Here is an 18,926-nt window from a genome sequence, read left to right as displayed (position 1 = left end):
CCCTAATTAATGAGCTTGATAAAAATCCTAAGAGTTATTACCCTTGAGGATTTGAGAGTGTTTTGAGAGGTTATTTAATGTGTTTATGATAAATTATAATGCCCTAAAAAAATTATAAGATGTGAGTTTTAAGTTTTGTAAGAGAGGAAATATCCAGAAAGCCCTCAGCTTAAAATCTGGAAAAACAGCCTTTGGTTATGAGTTAACCCCTTGACTTGTACCCATACCTTTCTACTCATGAACATGAGTCATAACCAAAATAGTGATTCAGACTCCTATACACTGCGTACCTTATAAATCCACCAACCCACTCGTAATGAGATCTTATGACTCATAAGGTCTAGTCATGAGCAACACAGAACCCAAATGAATTTAACACTGGACATCCTAAGATTTGAACCTACAACTCATGACATATCCTCATGTACTATATTGAGCCACTCATACTTAGAGAAGAAATTTTCCATGAAGTTTCTAATTTGGTTATGACCAGGGTCCTATGACCCCTGACCACATCTCACGACTTATCACCACGAGTCGTGACCAAGGTAGTGAGCCTATAGCTTAAGAATTTTTAAAGAGCTAAAAAATTTGAGGAATTACATAATTGGTGTTTTCCGGGATTAAATTAGTGAATTATGATATTTATTAAAATGGGTGACATAGGTTTCCCTAAATAGATGGATTTTTGGCTTGGTAATAGCCTCAACCTCAATCTATCTTGGAAACTTGGTTTGTAGATATGGATATTTGCATAGTTTCACTTACCTTTTGAACATTTATTTATATTAGAGGATAAATGGATAAAAATGGTTTTCGATGCCCTTGGTGGACATGGTTTTGGATTTTATATGGAACTTTCAAGTTTAATGGTTATATAGACTGGTTTGGCATAATTGAATGAGCTTGAAAACATATTAGTTTGATGATACCATGTTGAAAAATATATTAATAAATACTCCTTGGTTAATGGTTGGGTTATGTGTAAACTATTTTAATTTGGGCTTCAAGGGAATTATATAACTCACCATGAAGGTACAGTCCCATGGGGCCAACACTAAAAACCATATTTGTCGATGTAGGGGTCTATATAACCATGTGACTGGATACACATTATATTTTTTATGGCTATCACCTTGGTGTCTTCAGCCTTTCTTTAATTTGTGTAGCTAACCTGCATTCGGTCCCTTCCAGTCAGGGAAGCAAGACCCATATAGCCCGGGTGCCTTTAGGATCGAGTGAGCTATATAGTTAAGGATAACTTTTTAAAATCACATTTTCATAACTGTTGTACCTACCCTAAAATCCTATATTTGTATATATAAATATTGTGCATGTGGTTTTGGATTAGTTTTTGGCAATGGCATTATTTTATCCTTTTCCCTATAGTTTCTTGCTAGTGCTCGCCCCACTGACATTCCCTGGATGTTGCATTATTTTATGATTTAGGGTCTAATAGCTTTTTAGTTTCCCCTATACTGCATTTGGTGGTGAGGTTTGTTTGTGTATCTGCTATCAAGTGATGAGCCTCCATCTTCAGAAAGGCCCGGACATTTCATTAGATTTTTACTGTCTTGGTATTTTTGTCTCTTTTGACATTTTCGATGGCATGTCCCAAATTAGTCTGGTATTCTTGGTTTAGAGAATTTTATGGACAAGTGTTGGCTTGTTTTTTTGTTTTAATTCTTAAAACTTTTATTTGGTTTATCTATCCTTCTTATTACTTTATTGGTTGGCATCCATTATTTATATTTATATGATCTTGAGGTAAATATAAGGGGGTTGTCTCTGACTGGTGGTGGATTTGAGATTTCCCATTACAACTAACCTCGGGTTTGGGTAATAACAAACATAGTATTTGAGCATGGTTTGAGGTCACTGGGATTCCACAAAGCCTTATTGAGTAGAGTGCCTTTTATAAGTGTTTAGCATTCCACAGTTATAAGGGGAAGGCTACACGTCATTTAGGAATATTTCCCTATATTATATTCCATTTCGAGCTGTAGAGTCTAGTTTTCACGAAACTTCTCTAACTCTAGCTTACTTAGAGTGTCTTTTATAAGTGTTTAGCATTCCACACTTATAAGGGGAAGGCTACACGTCATTTAGGAATGTTTCCCTATATTATATTCCATTTTAAGCTGTAGAGACTAGTTATCACGAAACTTCTCTAACTCTAACTCTAGCTTACTTATGCCTCTCTAAAGATCTAACAGTTGTAGAAACCCTACTAGAACCTTTATCCCACTTGAGGGAAATGTGGAAGGAACTTGCCCTATTTATGTAGTACAAACTCTATCAAGGGTCCCTGCTCCTAACTGTACCACTCCATGTGGGGTTTCACTGGATCCTATAAGTCCTCTTCGGGCTTTTCAAGCTGGTGATATTTATTCTCAGTTACCTCATGTAATACCCCGTATTTCCCTAGCCTAGATTAATCCTCAGTACATGGGTTATCCTAGATAAAATATTTAGAATACTTAAAAATTTTCAGATTGATCATTCCATTGCATAGGAAATTCAATTAGCTTTCCAACGATATAAAATTTGCCTAAATCCGATAATCGGGTAAGAAGTTATGGCGATTTTAAGTTTCAGTTGTTAAATATCATTATTCAGGCCAGTATCGCATCACGGAGTGTGTTAAAATAGAAATTATCAAATTCTAGTGTTGCTCTACAATGTTGGCGAGGCGTGCAATAGACCCAGTTCACAATTGTCCATTTCCAGTGTTCTAACACGATCCCACCGTGTCGCGGTGCATTTCCTATTGGCAAACAAAGTGGCAATACGATACCACCGCATAGCGCCACCATGAAACTTCCCAGTTGTCATTTTCTAGTGGTCCGGTGCGATATTTCCGCGTCGCGCCAGAGGTCCCAATCAGGAAAATTTCACAAAAAATTTAAGTTGTGCCCAAGGTTAAAACAGTCTTTTCCCATGATTTTATTCCACCCAAATGTTGGATTTAAGCCCTAAAAATGTTTAAAACCCTTCATTATTCACTTTTCCCAAAAATCAAAAGGTAGATCTCTCACAAGAAATCAAGCCTTAGCTCTCAAGAATCAAGGTCAATCCCAAAAATTTCTCCAAGAACTCATCAAATTAAGGTATGTTAGATGTTTATCCATGGATCCTTGCCTTCCATGGAGCCCAAGAATCCTTTTAAAAATACAAGATTTATGATTTATGATTTCCATATTTGAATTAGATAGAATTTATATTCATGATGTTGTTTGAGTTTTAATCCATGATTTAGATTATAGGTTCCAAGAATTGATTCTAGTATGTGTTGAATTACATGATATTCATGATAAACTCTTCAATTTGCAAGTTGATTATTGTAACCATGTTAACCCTAAGTGATTATGATTTAATGAACCAAGTATTCTTCTTATGTGTTTGATAAATTGTCTATGAGAATGAAATAATGCCAATATAGCATGCTAAAATGTAATCCCAATTCATGTACAAGTTAATGTATTACAAGTGTTTGATGGAATGTCTCTATGAATGAATTATGACCAAGTAAACATTGTTATATTATTTAAGATTATGCTTTTCTTTACTTTTCATGCTATCGAGTCCTAGAAGTATTTAATACCTGATAATTTAGTTGTTTACCTAGAGCGAGTGTCTGTTACAGAATATTATTAGTCATGTCATAATCAGTAGTACTCTCAGTCCGTTATAGAACTCAGTAGAATTCAGTCAATTACAAAACTTAGGAAAACTCAATAATCTCAATGAAGTAGTCCAACTCAGTCCAGTATAAAAGTTCAGTGTCTTTCAATTAGGAGAAGGATTTAGCACCGAGTGAACCCAAGGATGGGGGCTCACCTACTAGTAGATGGTGTGATCCTTAGATGTAATTCTTGCATTCCATAGCTATGTAGCCCACGTAGGTGGATGCATCACACCTTCTAGTTGATGGTTGATAAGGTGATTTACCTACCATTAGAGGGTACCACCATTCTCATTCAGGGAACCTACCAGTAGAGGGTTACTCTTCAGCTTGTCTTTACCCCTAGCACGGTACTGACACCCTTCTAATAGGGGTTATAGATTAGAACCCAACTCAGTTATCTTATCTTATTTGAGGAATTTCAGTTAGATGATTACCTCCTGCAATTTTAGTTTTGGTATCAGTCTTCAGAATAAAACTCAGTTTAATTCTACAAAATCATAACTATCAAATACAGTCACTCAGTTAATAGTAATTCAGATTATCAGTGATCCTAGATTATCAGTATATGCAGTTATTAGTTATTAAATTCCGTTCTAGAATACTCAGTCCTAGTAGGCACAGTATGTTCAGTAGTTATAGATCCTCCATGTGTGCTAATCCTGCTCTTGCAGATCATTCAGTTAGTTATCATTCATGCATTTAAACCCATGCATTCAGCCTTACCTCATTTAGCATACGATTACATTCCCATGTGCTGACCACATTCCTATTTCTTATGCTATGATATTTCATATCATAAGTTCGTACTCTCAGGTTCCTAACAATGCTTAGCCAGATTCAGCCAACAGTAGTATATTTAGCAGTGAGTCTTCATCTATCGAGGATATGAATTTATTTTAATACTTTAGTTTAACAATATTTTAGTAGATAGAGTTACTTGGGGGATCATCCCATCAACTCCACTTTAAGACAGATTCAGTTAGAGTCTTTTCCAGACTAGATTCTTAGACAGTATTTAGTTTAGCAGATGTTATATTTTTTCAATAGTTTAGATTTTTTAAACCTTATGGTATTTTAGACTATTATTTTGCATTTATTTTAGTATTATTGTTCAATGCTCATAGCAGATATTTATCATGAGTTAGCTTATGGTCCTTTGGAATTGGAAGCATCGTGTGACGACTAGGGGGTAGTCTCAGGTCATTACAAACTTATTATCAGAGCCTAAGTTTCAACAGTGTCCTAGGGAGTCTAAAAAGATGTGTCGTGGAGAGTCTTATGAATGGGTGTGTAGTGTGCCACACTTATTGATAGGAGGCTATGAGATATTTTTAGGAAAAGTTTCCCTTCTTTCAATATTTATGTCATCTGAGTGAGTGTGAGCTCAAGTTAATATCTTAGTCTAATCCACTTCTTCCTTTCATTTACAGAACATGCCTCTCAAAAGGATGAATAAAAGAAGAATCGAAAACCAGTCAGCCCCTCGGTCGATTCAGGCAAATCCCCTGAACGAACATGTCTCTCATGTAGAATTAAGAGTTGCATTCACTACTCTAGCCAATTTAGTCATAGCTCAGAATGAACAGCCAGCTGTTGTTCCAGCCAACCGAGTGGCCAATACTACTGCAACTAGAATTTAGGACTTCACCCAAATGAATCCTCATTCCTTTATGGGATCTAAGTCAGAAGAGGATCCACAGGAGTTGCTCCATCAGGTTTAAGAAGTTACAAATATCCTGGGAGTGACTACTAGTGAGAGTGTCGAGTTAGCCACCTATCTGCTACAAGATATAGCCTGTATGTGGATTAAGCAATGGAAGGTAGGCAGAGGTTTAGATACAGAGCCCATAGAGTAGGAAAAGTTTTTTACTGCCTTCCTAGATAGATTTTTTCCCTTAGAGCTGAGAGAAGCCAAAGTGTTAGAGTTCATTAATTTAAGACAAGGTAGTATGAGCGTAAAAGAGTACTCCCTCATGTTTACTCTTTTAGCTAGGTATGCTTCCTATGTAGTGGCAAATAATAGGTCCAGAATGAGTATGCTCATATGTTGGTTTCAAATAGTATGGTTAACGAGTGCAGAACATCAATGTTGATTAAAGAAATAGATATATCTAGGCTTATGGTCCATGCTCAATAGATTGAGGAGCAAAAGCTTAAGAAGAAGGAGAGAGAGAGTAAGAGAGCTAGAATAGGTAGCTTTAATTTCAGTCAGCCTAAGTCAGAACGTAGTAACTATTCTCAGTTTCATCCAAAGTCTTCAATTCCAGCTCCGTCCTTAGCCAGTGTACCGATGACCCAAGATAGCATAAGCAATGGTCGTACTAATCTATTTAGAGGAGAGTATGGTAAGAACCATAAGGGTGTGTAAAACTGGGAGTGATGTTTGTTTTGGGTGTAGAAAGCCAGGCTACAGAGTCAGAGATTGTCCTCAGTCAGGTTCTCAAGATCAGTATAGTCATCCTTAAGCTTTGTCAGGTCGCCAAAATCAACAAGATGCCGCTTCTAGTGCCACTAGTGGGCAATTCCTAAATAAATTTTACGCACTTCAGTCCAGACAAGATCAGGAAAGTTCTCCTGATGTGGTCACTGGTATGTTATAGATCTCCAATTTAGATATTTATGCCTTAGTTTCAGATATTAGATATTCAGTCACAATTTAGTCCGTAGGTACCCCATGATTCATCTCGTGCTTTTTCTTAGTATCTCAGCCAAGTAAGAATTCTCGAGGGACACAGTGTCCCAAGGAAGAGATGCAGTATAATCCTTGAGCTATCATGATCTAAACCTTCTATTTTTTCTTCATGTAGTATGTCCAGTTGAAGTAATGGTTCCTTATAGTTGACCCTCAAGTCCCATTCTTAGCTGTATGACCATCCTGCTGTCATGACAGGTATGTAAGGAATCAATTCAGTTCATGTATTATGATTCATACTTAGTTAGGTACTCATGTTCCCGTTAATGCATATTCAGTCACGTATTCATTAATCTATTCAGACATGTAATCATGCATCAGACATGCATGTTCAAAATGTAAGTTCAATCTATCAGACCAGTCACGTAATTATATTTCAGTTGTGCATGTCTAGTTCTGTACATAAACTCAGTCTAGCCATTCTCTCTTAGCTTAACTAGAAACATTCGAGGAGGAATGTTCCTTCGGGGGAAATATTGTAATACCCCATATTTCCCTAGCCTAGATTAACCCTAAGTACATGGGTTATCCTAGATTAAATTTTTGGAATACTCAATAATTTTCAGGTTTGACCCTACCATTCCGTTGGAAATTCAATTAGCTTTCCAATGATATAAATTCACCTAAATCCGACAATCGAATAAGAAGTTATGGCAATTTTAAGTTTCAGTCGCTAAACATCGCCATTCAGGCCAGTATTGCATTATGGAGTACGTTAAAATAGTAATTGTTAAACCTAGTTCACAATGGTCAATTTTAAGTGTGCCAATGCAATTCCATCGTGTCGCGGTGCACTTCTAGTTGGCAAACAAAGTGGAAATGCGATACCACCGCTTCGCGCCACCATGTAACTTTCCAGTTGTCATTTTCTAGTGGCCTAGCGCAATAGTGGCACATCACGCCAGGGGTCCAGATCGGGAAAATTTCACAAAAAATTTAAGTTTTGCCCAGGTTAAAAATAGTCTTTTCCCACGATATTATTCAGCCCAGGTGTGGGATTTAATCCCTAAAAATGCGTAAAAACCTTCATTATTTACTTTTCCACAAAATCAAAAGGTAAATTTCTCTCAAGAAAGCGAACCCTAGCTCTCAAGAATCAAAGTCAATCCCAAGAATTTCATCAAGAACTTATCAAATGAAGGTATGTTAGATGTTCATCCATGGATCCTTACCTTCCATGGATCCCAAGAATCTTTTTTCAAAATACAAAATTTATGATTTATGATTTCCATGTTTGAATTAGATTGAAATCATGTTCATGATATTGTTTGAGTTTTAATCCATGATTAAGATTACAAGTTCCAAGAACTGATTCTACTATGTGTTGAATTACATGATATTCATGATAAACCCTTCAATTTGCAAGTTGATTGTTGTAACCATGTTAACCCTAAATGTTTATGATTTAATTAACCAAGTATGATTCTTATGTGTTTGATAAATTTTCTATTAGAATGAAATAATGCCATTATAGTATGCTAACAATTAATCCCCATTCATGTACAAGATAATGCATTACAAGTGTTTGATGGAATGTCTCTATGAATTAATTATGACCAAGTGAACATTGTTATGTTATTTAATATTATGTTTTTCTTTACTTTTTATGCTATCGAGTCCTGAGGGTATTTAATACCTGATAATTTAGTTGTTTACCTACAGCTAGTGTTAGTTGCAGAATATTATCAGCTATGGCATGATCAATAGTACTCTCGGTCTATTATAGAACTCAGTAGAATTCAGTAAATTACAGAACTTAGGAAAACTTAGTAATCTCAGTGAAATCAGTCCAGTTCAATCTAGTATAACAGTTCAGTGTCTTTCAGTTGGGAGTAAAATTCATCACCGAGTGAACCCAAGGATGGGGGTCACCTACCAGCAGATAGTGTGATCCTTAGATGTAATTATTGCATTCCAAAACTACGTAGCCAGCGTAGGTGGATACATCACACCTGTCAGTTGAGGGTTGATGTGATGCTATACCTACAATTAGAGGGTACCACCATTCTTATTTAGGGAACCTTCCAGTTGAAGGTTACTCTTCAGCTTGTCTTTACTCGTGGCATAGTATTGACACCCTACCAATTGTGGTTATAGATTGGACCCCAGCTTAGTTATCTTATCTTATTTGAGGCATGTCGGTTAGATAATTACTTCCCACAGTTTCACTTTTTGGTCTCAGTCTTCAGAATATAACTTAGTTAAATTTTACAGAATCATGACTATCAAACATAGTCACTTGGTTAATTGTAATTCAGATTATCAGTGATCCTAGATTATCAGTATATTTAGTTATTAGTTATCAGATTCAGTTCCAGTATACTCAGTCCTAGTAGGAACAGTAAGTTCAGTAGTTACAGATCCTCTATGTATGCTAATCCAGCTCTTGCATATCATTTAGTTAGTTATCGTTCATGTATTTAAACCTATGTATTCATCTTTACCTTATTTAGCATAGCAGTACATTCTCATGTACTGACCATATTCCTATTTCTTGCACTATAATATTTTATATCATAGGTTTGGACTCTTAGTTTCCTGACTAGGCTTAGATAAATTCAGCCAATAGTAGCAGATTTAGCAATGAGTCCTCATCTATTGGGGATATGCTTTTATTTTAGTACATTAGCTGAGCAATATTTTAGTTAATGGAGTTAGTTGAGTGATTGTCCCATCAGCTACATTTTCAGACAAATTCAGTTAGAGGCATTTTAAGACTAGATTCTCAGACACTATTCAGTTTTGTAGATGTTATATTTTATTAGTATTTTATATGTTTTGAACCTTATGGCATTTCATCCTATTATTCCACATTTATTTCAGTATTATTGTTTAGTGCTCTAAATATATATTATTCATGGGTTAGCTTGTGGTCCTTGGGGTTGTAAGCTCCATGTGACAATTAGGAGGTAGTCTCGAGTCGTTACAAACTTGGTATCAGAGCCTAAGGTTCAAAAGTGTCTTAGGAAGTCTAAAAAGCCACATCACGTAGAGTCTTATGTATGGGTGTGTAGAGCGCCACACTGATGGACAGGAGGCTATGAGATGCTTTTAGGAAAAGTTTCCCTTCTTTCAATATTTATATCATGCGAGTGAGCATGAGCTTAAGTTAATCTCTTAGTCTAATCTTCTTCGTCCTTTTATTTATAGAACGTGCCTCCCAAAAGGACATACAAAAGAAGAACCGGAACTAGTCATCCCCTCATCCCATTCAGGGAGATCCCCTGGATGAATATGTCTCTCACGCAGAATTCAGAGTTGTATTCACTACTCAAGCCAATTCAGTCATAGCTCAGAATGAACGGTCAGCTACTATTCCAGTCAACCCAGTAGCCAATACTACTACAACTAAAATTTAGGACTTCAATCGAATAAATCCTTCTTTTTATATGGGATCTAAGTCAGAAAAGGATCCACAAGAGTTTCTCTATCAGGTTCAGAAAGTCATAAATATCATGAGAGTAACTACCATTAAAAGTGCTGAGTTAGCCACCTATCAGCTATAAGATGTATGCCATATGTGGATTAAGCAGTGAAAGGTAGACAGGGGTATAGATGTAGAGCCCATAGAGTAGGAAGAGTTTGCTACTGCCTTCCTAGATAGATTTTTTCCCTTAATGCTGAAAGAAGACAAAGTGTTAGAGTTCATTAATTTCAGACAAGAAAGTATGAGCGTAAAAGAATATTCCCTTATATTTACTCAGTTAGCCAGGTATGCTCTCTATATAGTGGAAAATTATAGGTCCAAAGTAAGCAAGTTCGTATTTGGGTGTCAAACAATATAGTTAAGTAGTGCAGAACATCAATGTTGATTAAAGAGATGGACATTTCTAGGCTTATGGCTATGCTCGACAGATTGAGGAGCAAATTCTTAACAAGAAAGAAAGATAGAATAAGAGCGATAGAATAGGTAGCTTTGAATTAGTCAACCTAAGTCAGAAGGCGGTAACTATTACCAGTTTCGTGCAAAGTCTTCAATTCCATCTCCGTCCTCAGCCAGTGTACCGATGACCCAGGATAGTGTAAGCAATGGTCATACTAATCCATTTAGTGGAGAGTGTGGTAAGAATCATAAGGGTGTGTGCAGAGCTGGCAGTGATGTTTGTTTCTAGTGTGGCAAGCCAGGCCATAGAGTTAGAGATTGTCCTCAGTCAAGTTGTCAGGGTCAGTATAGTTCTCCTTCAACTTAGTCAGGTCGCTCGAATCAACAAGGTGCCGCTTATAGTGCCACCAGTGGTCAATGCCTAAATAGGTTTTACACACTCCAGTCCAGACAAGATTAGGAAAGTTCTCTTGATGTGGTCACAGGTATGTTATATATCTCCTATTTACATATTTATACCTCAGTTTCAGATCCCAGATATTTAGTAAAGATTTAGTTCACAGGTGCCCCGTGCATCATCTCATACTTTTCCTTAGTATCTCAGCCAAGTCAGCATTCTTGAGGGACATAGTTTCCCAAGGGGGAGATGCACTATAATGACCGAGCTATCATGATCTAAACCTTTCATTTCTGTTCACGTAGAAAGTCCAATTGAAATAATGGGTCCTCATAGTTGACCCTTAAGTCCCACTCTCAGCTGTATGACTATCCCCCTATCATGAAATGTATCCAAGGAATCAGTTTAGTTCATGTATCATGATTCAGACTTAGTTATGTCCTCATGTATCCATTCATGCATATTCAGTCACGTATTCATTAATCTATTCAGACATGTAATCATGCATAAAACATACATGTTCAGAATGTAAGTTCAGTCTATCAGACCAGTCATGTAATCATGTTTCATTTGTGTAAGTCTAGTTTAGTATGAAAACCTAGTCTATTCGTACTCTCTTAGCTTAATTAGCCATATTCGAGGATGAATGTTCCCAAGGGGGAGATATTGTAATACCCCATATTTTCCTAGCCTAAATTAAACCTCAGGACATGGGTTATCCTAGATAAAAATTTTGGAATACTCAGTAATTTTCATATTTGAACCTGCCATTGCACAGGAAATTTAATTAGCTTTCCAACAATATAAAATTTGCGTAAATCCGACAACTGTGTAAGAAGTTATGGCGATTTTTAAGTTTAAGTCGTTAAACATCGTCATTCAGGACATATCGCATCGTTGAGTAAGTTAAAATAGCAATTTTTGAATTCCAGTATTGCTCTGTAATGTTGGCATGTCACTCCGTAGACCTAGTTCACAATTGTCAATTTCAAGTGTGCCAATGCGATTCAACCAAGTCGCGGGGCACTTCTAGTTGGCAAAAAAATTTTCAACGTGATACCACCGTATCACGCCACCATGAAACTTCCCAGTTTCCATTTTTAAGTGCCCTGGCAAAATAGTGGCACATCACGCCAAGGGTCTAAATCGAAAAATTTCACAAAAAATTTAAGTTACGCCTAGGGTAAAAATAGATTTTTCCCATAAATTTATTCTGACAAGATATGGGATTTAAGCCCTAAAAATGTGTAAAACCCTTCATTATTAACTTTTCCCCAAAATCAAAAGGTAGCTCTCTCTCAAGAAAGCAAACCCTATCTCTCAAGAATCAAGGTCAATTCAAAGAATTTCTCCAAGAACTCATCAAATTAAGGTATGTTAGATGTTCATCCATGGATCCTTACCATTCATGGAGCCCAAGAATATTTTTTCAAAGTTCAAGATTTATGATTTATGATTTTCATGTTTGAATTAGATTGAATTCATGTTTATGATGTTGTTTGAGTTTTAACCCATGATTTAGATTACATGTTCCAAGAATTGATTATAGTATGTGTTGAATTACATGATATTCATGATAAACCCTTCAATTTGTAAGTTGATTGTTGTAACCAGGTTAACCCTAATTGTTTATTATTTAATGAACTAAGTATGCTTCTTATGTGTTTGATAAATTATCTATGAGAAAGAAATAATTCCATTATAGTATGCTAACATGTAATCCCTATTCAAGTACAAGTTAATGCATTACCAGTGTTTGATGGAATGTCTCTATGAATGAATGATGACCAAGTAAACATTGTTATGTTATTTATGATTATGCTTTTCTTTACTTTTTATGTTATCGAGTCCTGGGGGTATTTAATACCCAACAATTTAGCTATTTACCTAGAGCCAGTGTCAATTATAGAATATTATCAGTCATGTCACAATCAGTAGTACTCTCAGTCCGTTACAGAACTCATTAGGATTCAGTTAATTATAGAACTTAGGAAAACTCAGTAATCTTAGTGAATTCAGTCCAATTTAGTCCAGTATAATAGTTCAGTGTCATTTAGTTGGGAGTAGGATTAAACACCGAGTGAACCTAAGGATGTGGGCTTACCTACCAGCAGAGGGTGTGATCTTTAGAAGCATTTCTTGCATTCTAGAACAAAGTAGCCAGCGTAGGTAGAGATATCACACCAGCCGACTGAAGGTTGATGAGCTGCTCTACCTGCCAGTAGAGGGTACCACCATTCTCGTTTAAGGAACCTACCAGTAGAGGGTTACTTTTCAACTTGTCTTTACTCATGGCAAGGTACTGACACCCTTTAAATTGGGGTTACAGATTGGACTCCAGCTGAGTTATCTTATCTTATTTGGGGAATGTTAGTTAGATAATTACCTCCCACAGTTGAAATTTAAGTCTCAGTCTTCAGAATAAAACTTAGTTTAGTTCTATAGAATCAGGACTATTAGATACATCCAGTCTGTTAACAGTAATTCAAATTACCAGTGATCTATATTATCAGTATATTTAGTTATGAGTTATTAGATTCAGTCCTAATATACTCAGTACTAGTAGACACAGTATGTTCAGTAGTTACAGATCCTCTATGTAGGCTAATCCAGCTCTTGCATATCATTCATTTAGTTATCGTTCAATCGTATAAACCCATCCAGTCAGCCTTACCTCATTTAACATACCAGTATATTCCCACATACTGATTGTATACCCATTTCTTACGCTAAGATATTTTATATCATAGGTTCGGATGCTCAGGTTCCTATCCACACTTAGCTAGATTCAGCTAGTAGTGGAAAATTTAGCACTGAGTCCTCATCTATTGAGGATATGCTTTTATTTTAGTACTTCAGCTTAGCAGTATTTTAGTAGATGGAGTTAGTTGGGGGATTGTCCCGTCAACTCCACTTTTAAACAGATTCAGTTAGAGGCTTTTCAGACTAGTTTCTCAGACAGTATTTAGTTTTACCGATGTTATATTTTATTAGTATTTTAGATTTTTTGAACCTTATAGAATTTTAACCCATTATTCCACATTTATTTTAGTATTATTGTTTAGTGCTCACAACAGATATCATTCATGGGTTAGCTTGTGGTCCTTCGGGATTGCAAGCACCGTGTGATGACTATAGGGTAGTCTCGGGTCATCCCACCTCAAGGAGATATCACTAATGTAATGTTACACCAATCTATTCATATACTTGCTCAATTGGTAGAATTATAGTAAAGACTAAATATCCAATTGATAAAAATGAAAGAAAGATGACACGACCTTTTATGACTATTGCTCATTTTGAGCATAAAGCGGTTTATTCCTATCCTTATGAATCGGACAATACTATGCTATTCCCAATATTTGTATTAGGACTCTTTACTTTGTTTATTGGATCGATAGGAATTCCTTTCAACCAAGATGGAGTTAATTTGGATATATTATCGAAATGGTTAGCTCCATCTATAAATCTTTTGCATCAAAAGTCGAATAATTCGATGGATTGGAATGAATTTTTAAAGGATGCGGTTCTTTCAGTCAGTATAGCTTATTTCGGAATATTTATAGCATCTTTTTTATATAAACCCATTTATTCTTCTTTAAAAAATTTGGAGTTAATTAATTTTTTTGTTAAAAAGGGTCCTAAGAGAATTCTGTGGGACAAAATTATAAATGGCATATATGATTGGTCATATAATCGTGCTTACATAGATGCTTTTTATACAAGATTCTTAGTTGGTGGGATAAGAGGCTTAGCTGAATTTACTCATTTTTTTGATCGACGAGTAATTGATGGGATGACTAACGGGGTTGGGGTTATTAGTTTCATTGTAGGAGAAGGTATCAAATATATAGGGGGCGGACGCATCTCTTCTTATCTCTTCTTGTATTTAGCTTATGTTTCCGTCTTTTTATTAGTTTATTACTTACTTTTTTCTACTTTTTGATTTTTGAATCAAATTCAGATAAGAATCTTTTTTATCATAAATTTCACAATTACTAGTATTAATATTTTTATAGCCTCTCTCTGTAAGGTGAGAGTGGAATTTATCCTTTATTTTGTCCTTTCCATTCACTCGAATTTCTTCCGTTTCATCGATTTTGTCCGGATCCGACCCTTCTTCCGAAAAAGGGGAAGGAGAAGGATAAGGATCTTCTTCAGTGGATCCCTCTTGAAAAAAGGAAGGAGAACGATAAGGATCTTCTTCAGTGGATCCCTCTTGTTCCTGTTTAGTCCCCTTCATTTCGGAAGCAGTTTCTACATCTCTTTCTTCCTCACTTTCCTCCTTTTCTTCTGTTTTTGAGGCCTCTTTCAGTTTCTTAGCTTCTTTCAGTTTCTTAGTAAGAATGGGTGAGGGTATTCTGCCTAAATAGTAGACACAGGTAATAAATAAGAGAATACTAAAGATCCGAGCCATAGAATTTCTCAATTCTAACACAAGGTACTTATTAGATCGAATGTACTTATTCGATCTAATAGAATGATTTTGCCGTATCCAGACTAATACCAATCCAAGCCATTTCATGAATAAAATGTGACCAATTAACCAACCAACAAAACCACTTGTTACAAATAAGATCTTGTTGTTGTATCGAAAGAGATAAATGTTGACTAATCTGGCTAACATTGAACTTGGTAAAATGAAATGGTTGAATAATTGAAAAATGAGATTATTCAGGAATACACATTGAATGCTGAGATTACGCATTGAATTTCTGGTAGTAGATCCATAATCAAAAAAGTGTTTGTGATTGTTCCAGAAGAAATGAAACAAAAGATATGGTAGAGCTAGGACAGTTATTGTATGAGGTCTACCCAATGCTAGATGCAGAGGTGCATAATAGATCGATATGAACATCATGAGCTGTCCCATAATAAAACCAGTTGTTGCTGATACCTTCTTCTCGGTTCCTTCTTCCATAACCAGAGCTCGGAGAAGGAAGAGATAAGAGGGCCCTATGGAGAATGTGGTCAGAAATCCATAATAGAGTCCTACTACAACGACCGAATTGATTATCTTCATGCATAAGGATACTAGATTACCTAGTAGAAAAGATTGAAAAATCATCACAAACCTCCCTTATTTCTTTTTCTATTGCAATTTCTGGATTATTATATGATGATTTTTTTACTTTCCATATATAGAAAAGAAATAGAAAGAGATAGACTAGAAACGACATCTGTTATGTCAATGAGACCAAAGGGATATTAAATGAGTGGAATTGGGATATGGATGGAATATAATGAAATAGAGCCACTTTGAGGTTCCCTCTGAAATGAGGCATGTAAGGGAGCCATTACGAAGAAGTTTCGGGAGTTACGAAGGAAGCTTCGAGCTCATATTGGTCATGGGTTGGGAACAGGAATTGAACTCTATGAGATTGAATCTCCTGTTGTTCCTCAGTAGCTCAGTGGTAGAGCGGTCGGCTGTTAACCGATTGGTCGTAGGTTCGAATCCTACTTAGGGAGATTTGATTGATTCTGAATTAAATAATTCAGAATAAAGGGGCTCGCTTTGCCCGTTAACAGTAGGTAACCCGTTCCCTGTCTTTGTTTCTATTGCATTCTATCTCATCGTATCACATTCTGTTCTGCGAGATTAGAAAATCACCATCAATACCTCGGTCTAGGTCCGAGATAATCCTTTGTTCCATAGCCCTGGGGTGGGGCTATTTAAAACTAGCCAATTAAGAAGTCTCAGATGTACTAGCACTGCATCAAAGATGCAGTCATCGATTCTCCCGAGAGGTCACAATTGCCGCGAGCAAAGATATTAATGACGAGGAAGGCTTTTTTGTTATGCTACTAATACTTGCTCTGCTATTGTTCCCAAAGATATCCCATTATGCTTCGGAGTTAGTGTCTACTATGATATTAGAATAAAAAAGTTTGCTTCTAGTTTGTCCCATGATTTGATGTTGAAGTGTAAGACTGCTATGTTGACTAATGATATGGACAACTCCAGGATGGTGGTTTATATGCAGTAGATGGAGGATGAGAAATAAAGTAGGAAGATATGAAAGAGAGGCAGAGCAAAGAGTTTAGATATTTAGAGTAGGGTGCTAGTCAGCAGAACAGTGAGAGAGATAGTAGAGAGTGTACTAAAAAGAAGAACTGGGTAAATTTATATTCGATAGCTAGTGCTTCTTATTCTAAGACTTCTTTTGATCACCATTTTCAGGCTAACAGTGGTCCTATGGCATAAGGTGACTAGTCTCAGCTTAGTTGAGATCAGTCAGCCCCACCTTACCCTCCTTATCAATATTGTGGACAAATTCACCGTGGATATTATGAGGAGGGGGGAATTTGTATTTTAATTTTGGTTAGCCTGGTCTTTTACATCAAAATCGTCTGATAGATAAAGTTTGCAAAGGAGCTAATAAGGTCCCGGTTTCCACTTCTTCAGTTTCTACACGTAAGGGATCTACTTCAGGTACCGACAATGGTCGTAATCACTTTATGCACTTGTTAATCATCACAAATCTCAGGCATCCCCAGAGATTTTCACTCGTATGTTACAACTCTTTTCTCATGATGTTTACTGTTGAATGATATGGGTTCTATCTTATCTTATTTGACCTCTTATATGGTTGTACACTTTGGTTCTTATTCTGAAAGTATTTTTGACCCAATTTTTATTTCTACTCCAGCGGGTGATTCTATTATTGCTAGAAAAATAAATACGGGTTATGTGGTGTCCATCTTTCATAGGGAGACATTGGTGGATTTGATAGAACTTGATATGGTGGATTTTGATAAAATCTTGGGGATGGATTTGATACATTCGTGCTATGCTTCTTTGGATTATAGGACCCTAAATATTAGTTTTGTTTCCTTAATGATTCGATAATGGAATGGGAGGGGAGTTCCTTAGTTGCCAAAGGGAAGTTTATTTCCTATATTAGACCATAGAAATTGATTTCCAAGGGATGTCTGTATCATCTTGATCGAGTTAAGGATTATAGATCTGAAAGTCCCTTTTTGCAATCTATCTCTATGGTTAATGAGTTTCCTAAAGTTTTTCCTGATGTTCTTCTTAGAATTTCTCCCGATAGGAAAATAGATTTTGAGATTGATTTTATACCAGATACGTTGAGTTTATGACTTTAAGCATTTATACCATTTTGTTTTTTTGTTTAAAAAGTCCCATTTCTATTCCTCCTTATAGGATGGCTCCGACTGAACTAAAGAAACTAAAGAACCAACTAAAGGATCTTCTTGATAATGGTTTCATCCATTCTCGTGTTTCTCCGTGGGGTGATATTATACTTTTCGTATAAAAGAATTGTGAAAAATAAGTATCCTCTCCCTAGGATCGATGACCTCTTCAATCAACTTAGGGTGCTAGGTGTTTCTCTAAGATTTATCTCCATTTGGGCCATCACCATTTGAAAATAAATAGGGTTGATATTCTCAATGCCACTTTGTGGACCCAGTATTACCATTATAAGTTTTCAGTTATGTTATTTGGGTTGAATAATGCTCCAACTGCTTTCATGGATCTTGGTAATCAGGTGTTTAGGAAGTTTCTAGATTTGTTTGTTATATTCTTCATTGACGACATCTTGGTGTACTCTATGAGTGAGGAGGATTATTCCAATCGCCTCCAAGTTGTGTTGCCGACTCTTAAAGACTAGAAATTGTATGCAAAATTTTCTTTGTGTGATTTTTGGATAAGTGCTATGACTTTTCTCGAGCATATTATTTCTAGTGAAAGGATCTAGGTAGATCCATAGAAAGTTGAGGCGGCTAACATGTCATGGCCCAATTTATGAGTCATGATGGCACCTATAAATCCCTCTAATAGGTAAGCCAAAACATAATCTAAAGCTAACCCAATGGGTTAATTCGGTCAGAAATGCCCATCATAGGAGAAATTCAAGAACACAATTTTAAATAAACAAAGTGTTCTAAATAGATAAAAATATTAAATACAAGATACCATCCCACGATCTAGTAGAGCAGTATAGGAGTCTAACAATAAGAATACAACCCAAATATCAAGAGTAGTCAATATATCTGTCTCAAATACAAAAGACTGAAAATAGAAAAATAGAAGGAAATGGGCGACTCGAACTCCGTGAGCTCACCCTATCTCCAAATATCATTACTGCATGAAAATGAATCAGCAACGACAACTAGTGCTCAGAACGATATAAAAAGGTACAAGAGTTTAGTATTAGTACCAAAACTCGGGTACTTAGTGGGCATCATCAGCCGACTGAGCTAAATCATGATGTAAGAATGATAAAATGCAAGATAACTTAAGTCGAGGTACAGAAACGAACATAAATCATCATCAATACTGCTATTTATAATAAGTAAA

The 18,926-nt window shown here is 36.1% G+C and overlaps 1 protein-coding gene and 1 non-coding gene across 2 annotated transcripts; one reads left to right on the top strand and one right to left on the bottom strand.

Moving 5' to 3' along the window:
• Nucleotides 1–14,224: 14,224 nt before the first annotated feature.
• On the bottom strand, nucleotides 14,225–16,420 carry LOC124896606 (protein TIC 214-like). Its single transcript, XM_047408197.1, has one exon. The coding sequence runs from the start codon at nucleotides 15,666–15,668 to the stop codon at nucleotides 14,526–14,528; it is 1,143 nt and encodes a 380-aa protein (XP_047264153.1). The 5' UTR covers nucleotides 15,669–16,420; the 3' UTR covers nucleotides 14,225–14,525.
• Nucleotides 15,998–16,069, top strand: TRNAN-GUU. The gene has a single exon. It is a non-coding gene; the product is annotated as a tRNA-Asn (tRNA).
• Nucleotides 16,421–18,926: the final 2,506 nt, after the last annotated feature.

Source organism: Capsicum annuum, chromosome 3 (genome assembly GCF_002878395.1).
Source record: "Capsicum annuum cultivar UCD-10X-F1 chromosome 3, UCD10Xv1.1, whole genome shotgun sequence".
Taxonomy (NCBI): Eukaryota; Viridiplantae; Streptophyta; class Magnoliopsida; order Solanales; family Solanaceae; genus Capsicum; species Capsicum annuum.
The sequence above is the reverse complement of the archived record's forward strand: the minus strand, read 5'-3'. Positions and strand labels throughout refer to the sequence as shown.

What these genes read in the sequence shown, in the direction of transcription:
- LOC124896606 (XM_047408197.1), bottom strand. Translation starts at nt 15,668, where the DNA reads ATGATTTTTCAATCTTTTCTACTAGGTAATCTAGTATCCTTATGCATG.